This window comes from Neophocaena asiaeorientalis, unplaced genomic scaffold, assembly GCF_003031525.2.
Source record: "Neophocaena asiaeorientalis asiaeorientalis breed wild unplaced genomic scaffold, Neophocaena_asiaeorientalis_V1.1 scaffold150, whole genome shotgun sequence".
Taxonomy (NCBI): domain Eukaryota; kingdom Metazoa; phylum Chordata; class Mammalia; order Artiodactyla; family Phocoenidae; genus Neophocaena; species Neophocaena asiaeorientalis.
The window spans coordinates 6938795-6953823 of record NW_020176571.1 but is presented as its reverse complement, the minus strand read 5'-3'; the positions used below and the strand labels follow the sequence as shown (position 1 = coordinate 6953823).

The following is a 15029-nucleotide window of genomic DNA, read 5'->3' as shown; positions in this document are numbered from 1 at the left end:
GGGGGGGGGGGGGGGGGAGGTTAAAATCCAAGAAACCAAACCAAGCCAAAACTAAACAAAAGAGAAGCATGTGCATTATCAATGGGCCTATTTCTGGCTGGAACAAAAGGTCATAATTGGAAAAGAGAGAATATACAAAAGGAGCTGATACAGTTTTGCCTAATCACGTGAAGTTACCACCTGCGGTATCAGTGAGGGGTCTTCCCACTGGGGCAGCTAGGAAATTTTTTTCTAGTTTTTGGATTTAGAGATGTTACCATCTCTGAGAATTAATATTTATTATTTGGAAGGGTGTGTGTGTGTGTGTGTTGTGTTTGTGTTATTCTCTGGACAATCGGTTGATAATAGGATAAAAATGCAACTCATATCTGAGGAAACAAAGGATCACATTTTTACATGCCCTTGTATGATCCCACCTTGTCTTCTGCTGAGGAACTTTAGTTTTGTTTTTTTTGGCTGTGCTGCAGGGCTTGTGGGATCTCAGATCCCCCCACCAAGGATTAAACCCGCACCCTCGGCAGTGAAAGTTCTGGCAGTGAAAGTCCTAACCACTGGATGGCCAGGGAATTCCCTTCAGAAGAATTTTGAAAACTCTCCGTCCCTATGTTCCTCACTCACCTGTTCATGCCAAAGGTGACCATCTCCTGTCTTTCTGGTGCCCTGAGGAATTATTCCACAGATAATTAGACTTGGAGAAAAGAATGTATAGAGAGGAAGCTTAGATCCCTGGGTGAGAATAACCCATGACAACACAGCGAAGGGTTTTATAACAGAGGAGTGGACGTGAAGACAGGGGAGCAAGGCTAGGACTGGGGTTTGGTCATGAGCACAGCTCCTGTGTAGAGTTTAATTCCTTGCAAATATTCAAACTATAAAAAGCTATAATTAATGTATCGATGTATATGACAATGAATTAATGTACGTGACTTCTCTTTCTCTCACATGTATCATTCCCTTTGGCTCTCCAAACTTCGGTAAAACCTGCTGTACCTTGGGACTTCCCTGGTGGTCCAGTGGTTAAGAATCCACCTTCCAAAGTAGGGGACGAGGGATCGATCCCTAGTCGGGGAACTAAGATCCCACGTGCCGCGGGGGCAACTAAGCCCACGCGCCCCAGCTAGAGGGCCCGCATGCTGCAACTACTGAGCCCGCGTGCCGCAATGAATGATCCCGCGTGCTGCAACTAAGACCCCATGCAGCCAAATAAAGAAATAAATATAGAAACCTGCTGCACCTTTACAATTTAGTGTGGTTGTACTGGAGGAAAGTCACTGTAAAGGGAAGTGAGGCTTGCCCCACATTCAATCCACCCTCTCTCTCCCAGAGAGCCCTTTAGAGTGAACTAGCATCATGCCATCCCCCTCTGGGGACCCACACTGGAGCAAAGAATTCGTAATCCAGAGAATCAGTGACCTTGATCACAACTCAGGAGCTTACAAGAGAATTCCCCCACCACCAGTTTTCCTAAATTTGTCTAGCTTGTATTTAAAGCCTTGGCACAAACCTAACCGTAATAAGAATTCAAAGCATTAGCTGTTACTTGAATTAATGCTCACTTCAGAAATTCCCCTTAAAGTTCTGGTATAGATGGGTGAGGACAGGTGCAGGACAAATAGGGAAGGGTAGAGTTCTATGGTTTAACAAAGGATGTGATTAGAAAGTTTCTGAGTTGGGCATGAAATGCAGAGAGGAAACAGCATCTACTCCCTTCCTTCTAGAATCTAAAAAGGATCTTGACTGAGAGGAGAGCTATCACCACCTCCCAACCAGGAGTGCTCTCACCGGTCCCTCGGCCAGTTAGGTCTCTTGTTATGAGATGTGTACTTTTCTTTCATATTAAACATCACTGTTTTAATTATATATTTACACGTGAATGCAATTACTTAATTAATGTCTCTTCCCCACTTGAATTTAACTTCCATGAGATCCTTACTGGTTTCATTCAACACTTTTTTCAGTGTCTATTATACCAGGTACTATGTACTTTTTCTCCATGTGGGTAAAAAAGAAACAGACCAACAAATCCTCCTGTCATGGACCTAAGGCTCAATGAACGTAGACAATACTGTATTTTAAGTGATGCGTGCTAAAGAGAAATATACATTAGGAAAAGGGAAAACGAAAGGTCAGGATGATGGGATATAGTTGAAATTTTAGATATGGGACAAGAAAAAGCCTCAACTACGAGGGAGTATTTGAGTAAAGATAAGGGATCAGGGCTTCCCTGGTGGCGCAGTGGTTGAGGGTCCGCCTGCCCATGCAGGGGACGCGGGTTCGTGCCCCAGTCCGGGAAGATCCCACATGCCCCGGAGCAGCTGGGCCCGTAAGCCACGGCCGCTGAGCCTGCGCGTCCAGAGCCTGTGCTCCGCAACGGGAGAGGCCACAACAGTGAGAGGCCCGCGTACTGAAAAAAAAAAAAAAGATAAGGGATCAAGCTGTAATAATATACAGGGGAATAGCATTCCAGGCAGAAGGGCCAGCAAGTATTCTTTGCTCCTCTGTGTTCTTTGTGCAAGCAAGGAGAGAGGTATGGCAGGGGCAGGTGGTAGAGGATCTGGTGACCGACTGTAAGGATGTTGGCTATTATTGAGAAAATGAGGGACCATGGAGAGTTTTGAGAGCAGAGAGACATGAACTAAAATATTTCAGGGGACTCCCCTGGTGACGCAGTGGTTAAGACTCCAGGCTCCCAATGCAGGGGGCCCGTGTTTGATCCCTGATCAGGGAACTAGATTCCACATGCATGCTGCAACTAAGAGTTCGCATGCTACAACTAAGGAGCCCGTCTGCCGCAACAAAGACCCGACGCAACCAAAATAAATAAATAAAATTTTAAAATTAGAATAAATAAATTAAATATTTCGGAAGGATTGCTGTGCAGAGAACAGTCTGTAATTGAAGAAAGGAAGACCAGTCGAGAGGCTGAATGTAACCATCCAGGTTGTTTAGACCTGGTGGTGGTGAAAGTGGTCAGTGAACAGGATTTGGGCATGGGATTGACTTATTTTTTTAATTTTTTTTTATATTGGAGTATAGTTGATTAACAATGTTGTGTTCGTTTCAGGTGTACAGCAAAGTGATTCAGTTGTACATATACATGTATCTGTTCTTTTTCAAATCCTTTTCCCATTGAGGTTATTACAGGATATTGAGCAGAGCTCCCTGTGCTATACAGCAGGTCCTTGTTGGTTATCTATTTTACATATAGCAGTGTGTACATGTCAATCCCAAACTCCCAGTCTATCCCTCCCTGCCCCCACCCCCAGCCTTCCCCCTGGGCATGGGATTTAAAAGGAAGAGAGCAATCAAGAAGACGGCCAGGTTGGCCTGAGCAATGGGAAGAATGCCGTTGCCATTGATGCCGTGGAGACAGGGAAGGCAGCAAAAGGAGCAGGTTATATGTTGGGAGAGAGAACAGGTGCTCAGTTTCAGCCATGCCTGAAATGCTCATCAGACATCCAGATGGAGAGGCTGAGGTGGAAGACAGACATACTTGCCTTTAATTCAAGGGAGAGGTCCAGCCTAGAACTACAGATTTGGGGGATCATCAATGTATAGATGGTATTCAAAGCCTTGAGGCAGGAAGAGAGCAGGAACCCTTGCTGCTTTGCTCACTATTGTAACACCAGCACAGTTTCTATCAACTAGTGGGTTTCTACTGAATGAATAAATAGAATGCATATGGCCTCAGGTAGGAGGGAGAAGCAAAATCTTTAATAGACCAGCTTGCATGAGGGAAGGAATTTAAAGCCTCTTATTTGAAAAGCCCGACCTGTTTTCCAAGTTCAGTGCAGTCATTTACATGCTGATTCTGATGAAATACATCGGTTTCTTTTTGTTCTTTGAGATGCTGCTGCTTCTGACTTTAAATTAGAATATGGCTTCCATGTTTGTGGAAAACATGGCTTCTGCAAAAATCCTTTGGTGTAATCATCTAGTCTTCTAGCAATTCTTGTAAAGCAATCAAAGAAGCGGTTTGGGAAGCAAAATCTCTGTCCTATATAACTGGGTTTACTTGCCCGGCCACAAAGCAGGAGCAGTTAGTGCTGGTCTCTACTGAGACTCAGAGATGCTGTGTAATTAAATGAGGGAAGAGATGCTTTTGGCTGATGGAACGCAAGATGTCTTTAAATAAATGCTACAGGCTTCCCTGGTGGCGCAGTGGTTAAGAATCCGCCTGCCAATGCAGGAGACACGGGTTTGAGCCCTCGTCCAGGAAGATCCCACATGCCGCAGAGCAACTAAGCCCGTGCGCCACAGCTACTGAGCCTGCGCTCTAGAGCCCGCAAGCCACAACTACTGAGCCCGTGTGCCACAATTACTGAAGCCCACGTGCCTAGAGCCCGTGCTCCACAACAAGAGAAGCCACGGCAATGAGAAGCCCGCGCACCGCACCGCTCGCTGCAACTAGTGAAAGCCCACGCGCAGCAACGAAGACCCCACGCGGCCAAAACTAAATAAATTAAATCAATAAAAAATTATAAATAAATAAAGTTACTGATTATTATTATACTTCTAAAATTAAAGATATCACTTTACCATGATTACAATTTACAAACTGACTACTCCTCCCGTCTCCTGATCTATATTACCTGTGGAGCGTGGACTGGACTTTTAAAGAGGCAGCCCTAAAGGAACCTATGCATTAGGCAGAGTGGCCCTCAATCATTTTAACTATGTGATTTGGCCTGTGAAAACCCCGCCCATCTTCACTGGACCCACACAGGAGGAAGGCTGCCTGGTGGTGGTAATGTTGTTGTGGGGAGGGGCGTAAAGGACTGAGTTCAGATTTGAATGTGTAGGGCCCATGCACTGTCAGCCAGAGCAGCAGCAGTGCTGGAGGAAAGCTTCCCTTCCTAAGACTTTCAGGGAGCCAAGAAAGCCACGCTGGAGTCCACCATGGACAGGTAAAGCAGCCGGCTCGTGGGTGGTTGTGTTTGGCCTTCCTCTCAGAGCAAATCTGAGTAATAAGATGGGTAAACTCTCCCCTTCTCCCCTGGCACTGTCTGACTCACAAGATCTGCTTGGTCAAGATGCACATTTATTTTTCTAGTTCTGTCTCATCTTCTGTTCAGATCTTAACATGCTTTCCACCCAACTGTCTCTTTCTCTTTTCTTCCCATAGTCAAAAGAACTTTTATGCACTATGTATTGACTTGTCCTTGCAGTTAGAACTAGTTTATGGTAGTAATATGAACCAAGCAAATGTTAAGAGACTGAAATCATGAAAAGCTCATAGCAATACTATACTAACAGTAGTGGTAACTAATCATTCTGTAAACATTCAACTATGAAACCCCTTGAAGAAAAGCTTTACTAGGGAGACTTTACTGAATAATTACACAGTCAAGAAATTATTTTTTAAATGTCAATATTCAAAATTAATTGCTTGCAGGTCACTATGACTCTGTCTATTATTATAAGGAGATAAATCAGTCAAGCAACTTATTTAATATTAAAGGCCCAACTGTTAGGCAGTCAAATGGTATTTATTATTTACCTAGTCTTTCCATTTCTTCAGACATGACTTAACTTACTTCTTCAGTGTGTCTTTTGTAAGATTTTCACAATGTCTTCACATGAAGTTTATGACAAGTATGTTATTATCATAGAACTTAATCTATTCCTATTTTTGATGATTGCAAATGTAGGAAAATTTACACCTAATCCATACTTTATCTCAAATTAATTCTTTTACAAAGAATTTAAACTACAGAGCTAAGAATCTTAAGGGTAGATTCAATGTCCTTCAGAAAACTGAGGGCAAAAATGTCAAATGTCAGCTCAGTTTACAGTGAGATTTTGAAAACTAATCTGAGGTAAAAGAGAAAGAAAAAAGTCTCAGCGGAGATACTTGTAAATAATGAAATGCAAAGCAATGGTAAAATCAGAGCTGCAATTCAGAGAAAGTCAGAGAAGGCAAAGGAGGTGAAATTCAACAGGAGAAAAAGGGAAATACGTGATTTTCATTAAGGAAAATACTACCTGCAGAGCACAGTAGTAATGGCACACGGCGGGAGAGGGTGACCTTGTCACGATTATTTTTAACCCCTTTGTCTCCGGTTTGCATTGCTGGGGATGCAGCCAGTGTTCTGCCTCAGGGAACACAGCTGTCCTGCGCAGCTGTCAACCTGCAGGCCTTACAGACTGTCTCTGCTGAGTCCTCCGTACACTTAAGAGAAACCAGAGGAGCATAGGGTGCTGGAAATAGGCCCCCAGCTATAGTTAAGGAAAGTGATGGATCAAGATAGTTAATTAACAAGGCCATAGTCATGCAATTCACTTCACTGTGACTGGTAACTTCTGACAGAAACAGAGCTACTGTATTTTCATGTGGGGTGGGAGAGAGAAGGCTATCTGAATCCCTTAGTCTATGTCCTGTTCTTTCTTATACTCCCAGGACACTTTTTTACTCCTCATGGGAACAGGGCTCCCACACCACCTGCAGTGCATCATATAGTTCCCCTTCCTCCACTTCTCATCCACACACTCCAGGAAGACAGGTTAAATGTAAAAGGAATTTACTGGTATAGATTATGAATATGAATTATGAATGAATAAGATACGAAGAGATTATGCTTAATCTATTTAAAACTGGGCCCGAAAGAGAGAATGTTTTTCTTCCACTCCAGTATTTATTAAGCATGTATTCGGCGTATGTGCTATGTGGGGCTGATTATGTTAATTATTTAACAATCGTAATAGTGACAGAGGTAGTGCTGTGGTGATCACCGTGTAAATTATTATCACTTTAAAATAAAGCCAATTGGGCTTCCCTGGGGACGCAGTGGTTGAGAGTCCGCCTGCCGATGCAGGGGACACGGGTTCATGCCCCGGTCCGGGAGGATCCCACATGCCGCGGAGCGGCTGGGCCCGTGAGCCATGGCCTCTGAGCCTGCGCGTCCGGAGCCTGTGGTCCGCAACGGGAGAGGCCACAACAGTGAGAGGCCCGCGTACCGCAAAATAATAATAATAATAATAAATTAAATAAATCAATTAAATAAAGCCAATTATTATTAGATCTTTGTTAGCATCCATTTCGGATTCCTGTCAAATGTGCATTTTTAATTCTAAAAATCTGATTGACTAATTTTTATATGGTTTCACATACGTAATGTATAGACTGGTGATTTAGATGTATCACCATCTCTGCCTCAGGATTTAAAGTGGATTCCAGGGACTTCCCTGGCAGCCCAGTGGTTAAGATATTGTGCTTCCATTACAGGGAGGACAGGTTCGATCTCTGGTGGGGGAACTAAGATCCCACATGCCCTGCAGCATGGCCCAAAAAAAAAAAAAGTGGATTCCAATAACCTTCATGTGTTGAGGAAGACATTCAGATTGCAACAGCTTTAAAAATCTCCAGCACTTGTTTATCTACTTAATAAGAGTGACATTTGAGAACTTGACTTCAGGGTCTATCTCATGTATTTCATTATTAAAATATCAATAATCAACGTATGTCCATACAAAGACTAGTACATCAATGTAGAAGCTTTATTCACAATAGCCCCAAAATGGAAACAATCCAAACGTCCATCAACAGGTGAATGACTAAACGAAATGTGCTGTATCTAAGCCATGGAATATTGCTTTGCTGTAAAAAAGAACAAACTATACTGATACATGCAACACCAGGAATGAATGTCACAGTCATAACATGCTTAGTGAAAGAAGTCAGACACAAAGGAGGAAATAATGTGTGCTTTATATGAAATTCTAGAAAATAATTTATAGTTGCAGAAACCAGTTTAGTGGTTGCCTGGGAGGGAGGGGAAGAATTGACTGAAAAGTTGGGTGAGGAAACTTGTGGGAGAGGGGTGCCCTGAAAATGTTCTGTATCCTGATTGTGGTAGCAGTTTTGGGTGTTTACATCTGCCAGTATTCATAGAATTGTACATTTTAAATGGGCGAAGTATGTAAATTATACCTCAATGTAAAAAAAATTGAAAAAAGTTTCAATTCTCTTGCCAGCAAACCGTATTCAAATTACTGACTAGGTCATTACTTTGACAAGTCCTCTGCACTTCTGCTCAGTGCCACTAGGTGGCAACATTACCTCCACAGATTAGATAAGTACATTTCTGGAAAAGTCCAAGGACAAAAACCAGGGACACTCACTCCTGATGCTTTGGTATCAACCGCACTGTATAGCTTGTGGTGTGTTTACAACCACAAAGAAACGTGTTAGAGAGCATTTCCACAAATTCAACTCAATTTAGTGCTTATGATATGCAAGACACTGTGCTGGGAAACAAAGAGCAATCTGTCCCTCCCCTAACCCGCCCTGCATACACACACACACACACACACACACACACACACCCGTGTGTGAAGAACATTGCAAAATATTTAGGTTATATTGCAAATTTACACAGGAAATCAGCCTAATCTAAATCCTGTAAAGACACGCCTATAAAAAAGACTAGAATGAAAAACGTAAGTATATTAACAGTAATTATCATTAGATAGTATGTCTAATTATCACTAGATATAGTGGTTAAGCATTTAAAAATTTTTAACTTTCTACTTTTTAGTAGTATGCAAGTTGACATATTTTTAAAAAGCATGACTCAAAAAGTAACACTTCCTGGCTCAAAGCACAGAAATTCTAATTGAGGAGACAGATGTAGCAATCAATTGATAACAAAGGTTGAATGCCTTGATAAGGATAAGCGGAGAACAGTAGGAAACTACGGGAGGGTTTTTTGTTTCTGTTAATGTTCGATTTTGCCTAGAAATTTTGGCATAGTGGCAGTGAGAAAGGTCTGAAATTGTGGTTAAGGCTTTGAAGGATGGGTAGGTTTTGCCCAGTGGAAAAAAAGGCAGGGAAGCTTGCAGTCAGGTGGCTGGAAAGAAAAGACTAGTGCTAGGGGTCCTGCTGCAGGCATGGCGGGGAGGCTGAAGTGATGCGGAAAAGAGAAAATACTAGGAAACGAGGCTAGAAGTGTCGATTGATGTCCAAACGTAAAAGCTTTACTGCATTAAAGAGTTTGGAGTTTATTCTACCAGCGGAAGTTAGGGGCTTTCCGGTATCAGAATGACAGGCCCACACCTGGGCTTTTGTGAGATCTCTCAGACACCTCGTGGAAAATGTTATTTTGAAGGGACTGCGGGCAGAGAGACCAGTTAAGAGGTCAGGACAGTGGATAAAGGGAAAGATTAGAGCTTGGACTGAAGCAGAGAACAGAGGAAGTAGAGCAGAAACAAATCCAGAAATATTTGAAAGTTTGACTCAATAAATTTAGATGATTAATAAATTAATTCAATATGAGGAGTGAAGGAGAATCAAAAATGATTCCAAGCTTTTAGCCTGGTTACCTGGGACGGAAAGTCGGTAGGAGAGGAGAGGCAGCTCAGGAGAGGGCAATTTGGGACTACTGTGCTAACCCCGTGAGTTAGAGGTCCATGTTGGACATTTAGATAGAGATTGGAGGGGAAACCTGAAAAGATCACTATGGGACTGGGGAACAGGTTTGTAATTCCAAGTTATCAGCATCTAGAAGGCAGCCATGGGAGGAGCCTGTCCTGTGAGCACGTATGGCTTTGGGTTTCTTGCTGTCTCAACTGGTCTTAAATATAAGCATCGTAAGGGGGTTGTAATGGATTCCAAGCTCAGTAAGTCTCAGGCATCCAACAAAGGGAAGCAAGCGCATCTCCTTTGGTTTGGCCCAAGTATTACAGATTTTTTTTAAAAAGCTGAAGGAGAGCCAGGAGTGACCAGAGATCAGCGATGCTCCCGCACTTCCTCCCTCCTCTCACCCACAGCCTCCTGATGAAGAGGAGGAAGTTTCTTTACCACTTCAAAAACGTGCGCTGGGCTAAGGGCCGCCATGAAACCTACTTGTGCTACGTGGTGAAGCGGCGGGACAGCGCCACCTCCTTCTCACTGGACTTCGGGCACCTTCGAAACAAGGTATCAATTAATACCTGCTTCCCAAGCAGGGCATTTTTAGAGTGGTACCACTTTCAGCCTGTTTCATGTGTCTCCGCTAGATTCCTCAAATCTCTTTTTTACATATCCCTGCAACCACAACAGAAATACCCCAAAGGGTGTCATTTAATGTCCTCCCCAGTCATGCTGAGCACATCAAGGCCACACCTTGCTTCAATGCCAAGAATAACTGCCCCAAAACGTCCTCTCCTTTCCCCAGCATCCAAATTGCCTTTAAGATTAAAGAAGATATCCAAAGAAAGAGGCTTTTGATTTGGAGGAATATATACAGCTCATTCAAGCTGAATTTTAAATGTGGAAAAACAAACTGCGGCTTTAGAATTTTAAAAAATTAAGGAAGAAAAATTTAGGAAAAATTAATGACTCCATTCTGTCTTCCAAATGAGTTCTATTCCTTCCTGCTCACCTAGATCAGAGGCCAGTAAGTACATACGTAATAGTGAGCCTCAGAAAACTTAGGGAAGCCATTAATTAAAACTTGAAGACCAGAGAATTACATTTCCAAGAGACTTCTTCACCAAAACCCAGATGGGTTCACATACTCTTCTGCCAATGGATATTTCCTCTCATAACATGCAGTGACATCTAGTCTTGGTGGAATCCCAGGGAAGAATCCATGGGTGGAATGACACTGGCTAGTTTCTAGGGCTAGTTTTACTCTCCAATTTTTTTGGCCTCCATTTGTATTGTGTAAATTATCTCACTGCAATTGTTTTACATTCTAATCTCTTTCCTATTTGGTAATAAGACACATTCTAAACATAGAAAGCTTTTGTGTTAACAACCCTTTCCTTCCCTCTCATTTAATCCTCACAACCAAACTTCATTCCGCTGATGAAGAATCAGGAGATCCCAGAGTTGGGTGACTTGTTTAAGTCACAAGAGTGGCGATGCCAGGAAATGGAACCTGGGTCTTCAGATTCTGGGACTAATGACTTTTCTGCAGTATTAAGGGGACTTGCTGGGAATTCCCTGGCGGTCCAGTGGTTAGGGCTCTGCGCTTCCACTGCAGGGGGCACAGGTTCGATCCCTGATCGGGGAACTAGGTCCCGCATGCCACATCGCAACTGAGTTCACATGCAGCTACCGATCCAGCATGCCACAAGTAAAGATCCCATGCACCACAACTAAGACCCAGCACAGCCAAATAAAATTTTTTTTTAAAGAGTACATGCCTTAATTTTAAAAGCTTATTGCTAAAAACTGCTATCATCTAAGCTTTCAGAGAATCATAGTGGTAACAAAGATCACTGACCACAGATCACCATAACAAATAAAATAATGAAAAATTTGAAATTTGCAAGAATTACCAAAATGTGACACAGAGACACAAAGTGAGCAAATGCTGTTGGAAAAAAATGATGCTGATAGACGTACTCAAGACCAGGTTGCCACAAACCTTCAAAACGCAAAATATCTGCAAGTCCAATACAGCCAAGCACAGTATTATAGGTATCCCTGTATTTAATTGCTCTTAGCCCCAGTGGCACCTATTACCTCTCTCAAAACAACACTCAGGGACTTTCCCTGGTGGCGCAGTGGTTAAGAATCTGCCTGCCAATGCAGGGGACATGGGTTCGATCCCTGGTCCAGGAAGATCCCACATGCTGTGGAGCCGCTAAGCCCATGTGCCCCACCTACTGAGCCTGCACTCTAGGGCCCACGAGCCACAACTACTGAGGCTGCGCGCCACAACTACTGAAGCCTGCGCACCTAGAGCCTGTGCTGTGCAACAAGAAAAGCGCACTGCAACGAAGGCCCAATGCAGCCAAAAATAAATAATTAATTAATTAATTTAAAAAAAACGACACTCACCTGTCAGTCTCATAATCTATCTCCTAACCCTAAATTTTCTGACCTCCACTTAGTGGTCCAGTGTATTTCCACAACGTTACATCAACAGCCCTTCCAAGCCATTTTCCTTCCCCTCCAAGGAAGAAAAAGGAACTTCACAAACAAAAATGAAATCTGAGATAGTGTGCTTCTCCTTCATCCACCCAACTCATTCCATCCTCCCCATTCCACAAAGAAGCTGTACGCTTTTCCCTTCCTAGGGCCAAAAGTGCAAAGTGTTTGGGCTCACCACTTACACTGCGTCCTTTCCGGCAGTTGCTTAACCTTCCTGCAACCTAGGACAAAACTGCAGACACCCCAAAAAGATCACCCTAGGAGGGACACGAATTAATGACTGTAAAGCTACCAGCAGGGCAGTCAAGGTCAGTAACCCTCCACTGAGCCCTCTGCTCTCTCCCCAGGCGGGATGCCACGTGGAATTGCTCTTCCTCCGCTACATCTCCGACTGGGACCTGGACCCCGGGCGCTGCTACCGTGTCACCTGGTTCACGTCTTGGAGCCCCTGCTACGACTGCGCGCGGCACGTGGCCGACTTCCTGAGAGGGTACCCCAATCTGAGTCTGAGGATCTTCACAGCGCGCCTCTACTTCTGCGACAAGGAACGCAAGGCGGAGCCCGAGGGGCTGAGACGGCTGCACCGCGCTGGGGTCCAAATCGCCATTATGACCTTCAAAGGTGCGCAGGGACCTTTCTGCCCGGCTCAGCAAAGCACAGTTTGCAATTCAGATTGGCGTGGGGGGAGGGGGGGGACCAGGGGGGCAGAATTCTGGGAGTTCTGGTTCGCCTTTGGAGCCAAAAGTTATCAACTAGAATTGGAGGAAAAAAACCAATGGCTTGGGACTTCCCTGGTGGCACAGTGGTTAAGACTCACGTGCCCAATGCAGGGGACCCGGGTTCGATCCCTGCTCAGGGAACTAGATCCCACACACATGCCGCAAGTAAGAGTTCACATGCAGCAACTAAGGAGCCTGCGAGCCACAACTAAGGAGCACACCTGCTGCAACTAAGAACCAGCAAGACCAAATAAAAAAAAAAAAAAAGAACCAATGGCTTGGACCCAAGCCTTTGGGCGGAGCCAGGGTTTTCTTTCTTTCCTCATGATTTGAGATCTAAGCTATCCCCTTCCCCCTCCTTTTTTTTATAGATTATTTTTATTGCTGGAATACTTTTGTGGAAAATCATGAAAGAACTTTCAAAGCCTGGGAGGGGCTGCATGAAAATTCGGTTCGTCTGTCCAGACAGCTTCGACGCATCCTTTTGGTAAGTTAAGGGCCTTCTTTGCTTCTCATTTTCTTTCTCTCTCCAAAGTCATCTACCCCTGGAGCTACTTATACTTCCTTTTCTTATATTTCCTACATTGTCGTGTGTGTGTGTGTGTGTGTGTATTTATCATTCTCTCCTTATTTTTCCTCTGATGAAAACTTTACAGAGCACAGGCTGTAGGCTTCTGTAGTTATGGCGCTCGGGCTTAGTTACTCCGTGGCATGTGGGATCTTCCCAGACCAGGGCTCGAGCCCGTGTCCCCTGCATCGGCAGGGGGATTCTTAACCACTGCGCCACCAGGGAAGCCCCTCTCCCCTTACTTTCTTCAAAAATGTTTACAAAGTCATCCACTCTCTCTTTTTCTCCACAGCCCCTATATGAGGTTGATGACTTACGAGATGCATTTCGTACTTTGGGACTTTAATACCAACCTTCAAGAATGTCACATACAAAGAAATACCTCTGAAGACAGTGGGTAAAAGAACTATCCTTCAAGAATTCTGTTTTTCTTCAACTCTCACTTTCTCTGAGTTTAGAAAAATGTATTCACAGATGTTTTTAAAATGTCTTGAAAATAGAAGGAACCCAGACCCACCAGGGTTAATGCCGCAACTGGTGCAGTTTTTAAATGCAGCATCGTCCCCTGCTGGGAAACGACAGAACTGCAGGGCCTGGGAGCCCCTAAGTGTCAATACTCTGCCATTTAAGCAGAGAGAAAGCAGAAGGTAAATACTGAGGAGCATGGTGAGAGGATCAAATGTTTTATAACCGGTATCCTTTATTATTTGATTCTTGTTCTGAGTTTTCAGTGGTATTAATGATAAATTTTTCTACTCTCTTCCATTGGGGCTCACTTTCAAGTGAACAAAATTCTGTCACCCTGTGATCCACAGAACTTCCTAATGAGAGAACCTGGGTGATTGTAACCCCAAGCCATCTCTTCAAAGCATTAATATCCAAGCATGTGTTGTACGTTTTAATTGTCTGAAGTATGTTTTTATGTTTGTAGGTACAGAGGATTTTTTCTTGGTATGGAAAATGCCTGGTCACCTTTAGGCTCTTGTATAATAAAGGATCTTAAAATGAATTTGAGGGCTGTGAAGACACACTAAAAGTGAATGTATACTCAAGTAACAAATCCGCAAAAAGATCCTTTTAAGGGCTTCCCTGGTGGTGCAGTGGTTAAGAATCTGCCTGCTGATGCAGGGAACACGGGTTCAAGCCCCGGTCCGGGAAGATCCCACATGCCGCAGAGCAACTAAGCCCGTGCACCACAACGACTGAGCCTGCGCTCTAGAGCTCGCGAGCCACAACTACTGAAGCCCGCATTCCTAGAGCCCGTGAGCCACAACGAGAAGTAGGCCCCGCTCACCCCAACTAGAGAAAGCCCACGCGCAGCAGCGAAGACCCAACCCAGCCAAATATAAAAACTAAATAAAGTTAAAAAAAAACATATATATATATATATATATGATCCTTTTAAAATCATAGTTTTGCAACTATACATTTCCCACATAACTAGTGAATGCTTGGAAGGGACTTGCTTGAATGTTGAGAAAAGAAAAATCTATTCTCTCTGATGGGTCTTTGAACCTCAGCAATGCCAACCAGGTCAAGGTTTTCCCCTTTTTGTGTGTATGTGTCACCTCTCTCAAAGAAATGTGACGATATAACAGACTGTGACAGAAGAATAGTTGGGAGGGAAGGATGACAGAGCATTGCAAGGAAGTGGTGTTTTATCCAGTAAAATGGTGTGAGCCAGCATGGCGGAGAGCGGTCATTCGTCCCTAATAACTATCCTGGACTCTGAGAAAAATATTCAGAATAACCGTAACACTGTACAATTATTACCTAGCCACCCTTGCAACGCAGATAAACAGATCCACAGGAAAGGCTGAACACATACTTTTATTATTTTATTCTTATTGTACATAATTTGTGAAAGAGTTAAATATTA

The 15029-nt window shown here is 43.6% G+C and overlaps 2 protein-coding genes across 9 annotated transcripts in view; one reads left to right on the top strand and one right to left on the bottom strand.

The window, feature by feature from the left end:
• Positions 1-15029, bottom strand: part of RIMKLB (ribosomal modification protein rimK like family member B) — a 150562-nt gene that overhangs the window by 117207 nt on the left and 18326 nt on the right. The window lies entirely within an intron of this gene.
• On the top strand, positions 4495-13537 carry AICDA (activation induced cytidine deaminase). Of its 3 annotated transcripts, XM_024733284.1 has the most exons (5): positions 4495-4907; positions 9769-9916; positions 12211-12484; positions 12954-13069; positions 13443-13537. In XM_024733284.1, the coding sequence occupies exons 1-5, from the start codon at positions 4900-4902 to the stop codon at positions 13494-13496; spliced, it is 600 nt and encodes a 199-aa protein (XP_024589052.1). In that variant the 5' UTR covers positions 4495-4899; the 3' UTR covers positions 13497-13537. The 3 variants fall into 3 exon arrangements, with proteins under 3 accessions (XP_024589052.1, XP_024589051.1, XP_024589053.1); XM_024733283.1 differs by lacking the exon at positions 4495-4907 and having other exon boundaries at positions 9684-9916; XM_024733285.1 differs by lacking the exon at positions 4495-4907 and having other exon boundaries at positions 9684-9916; positions 12211-12482; positions 12982-13069; positions 13443-13496.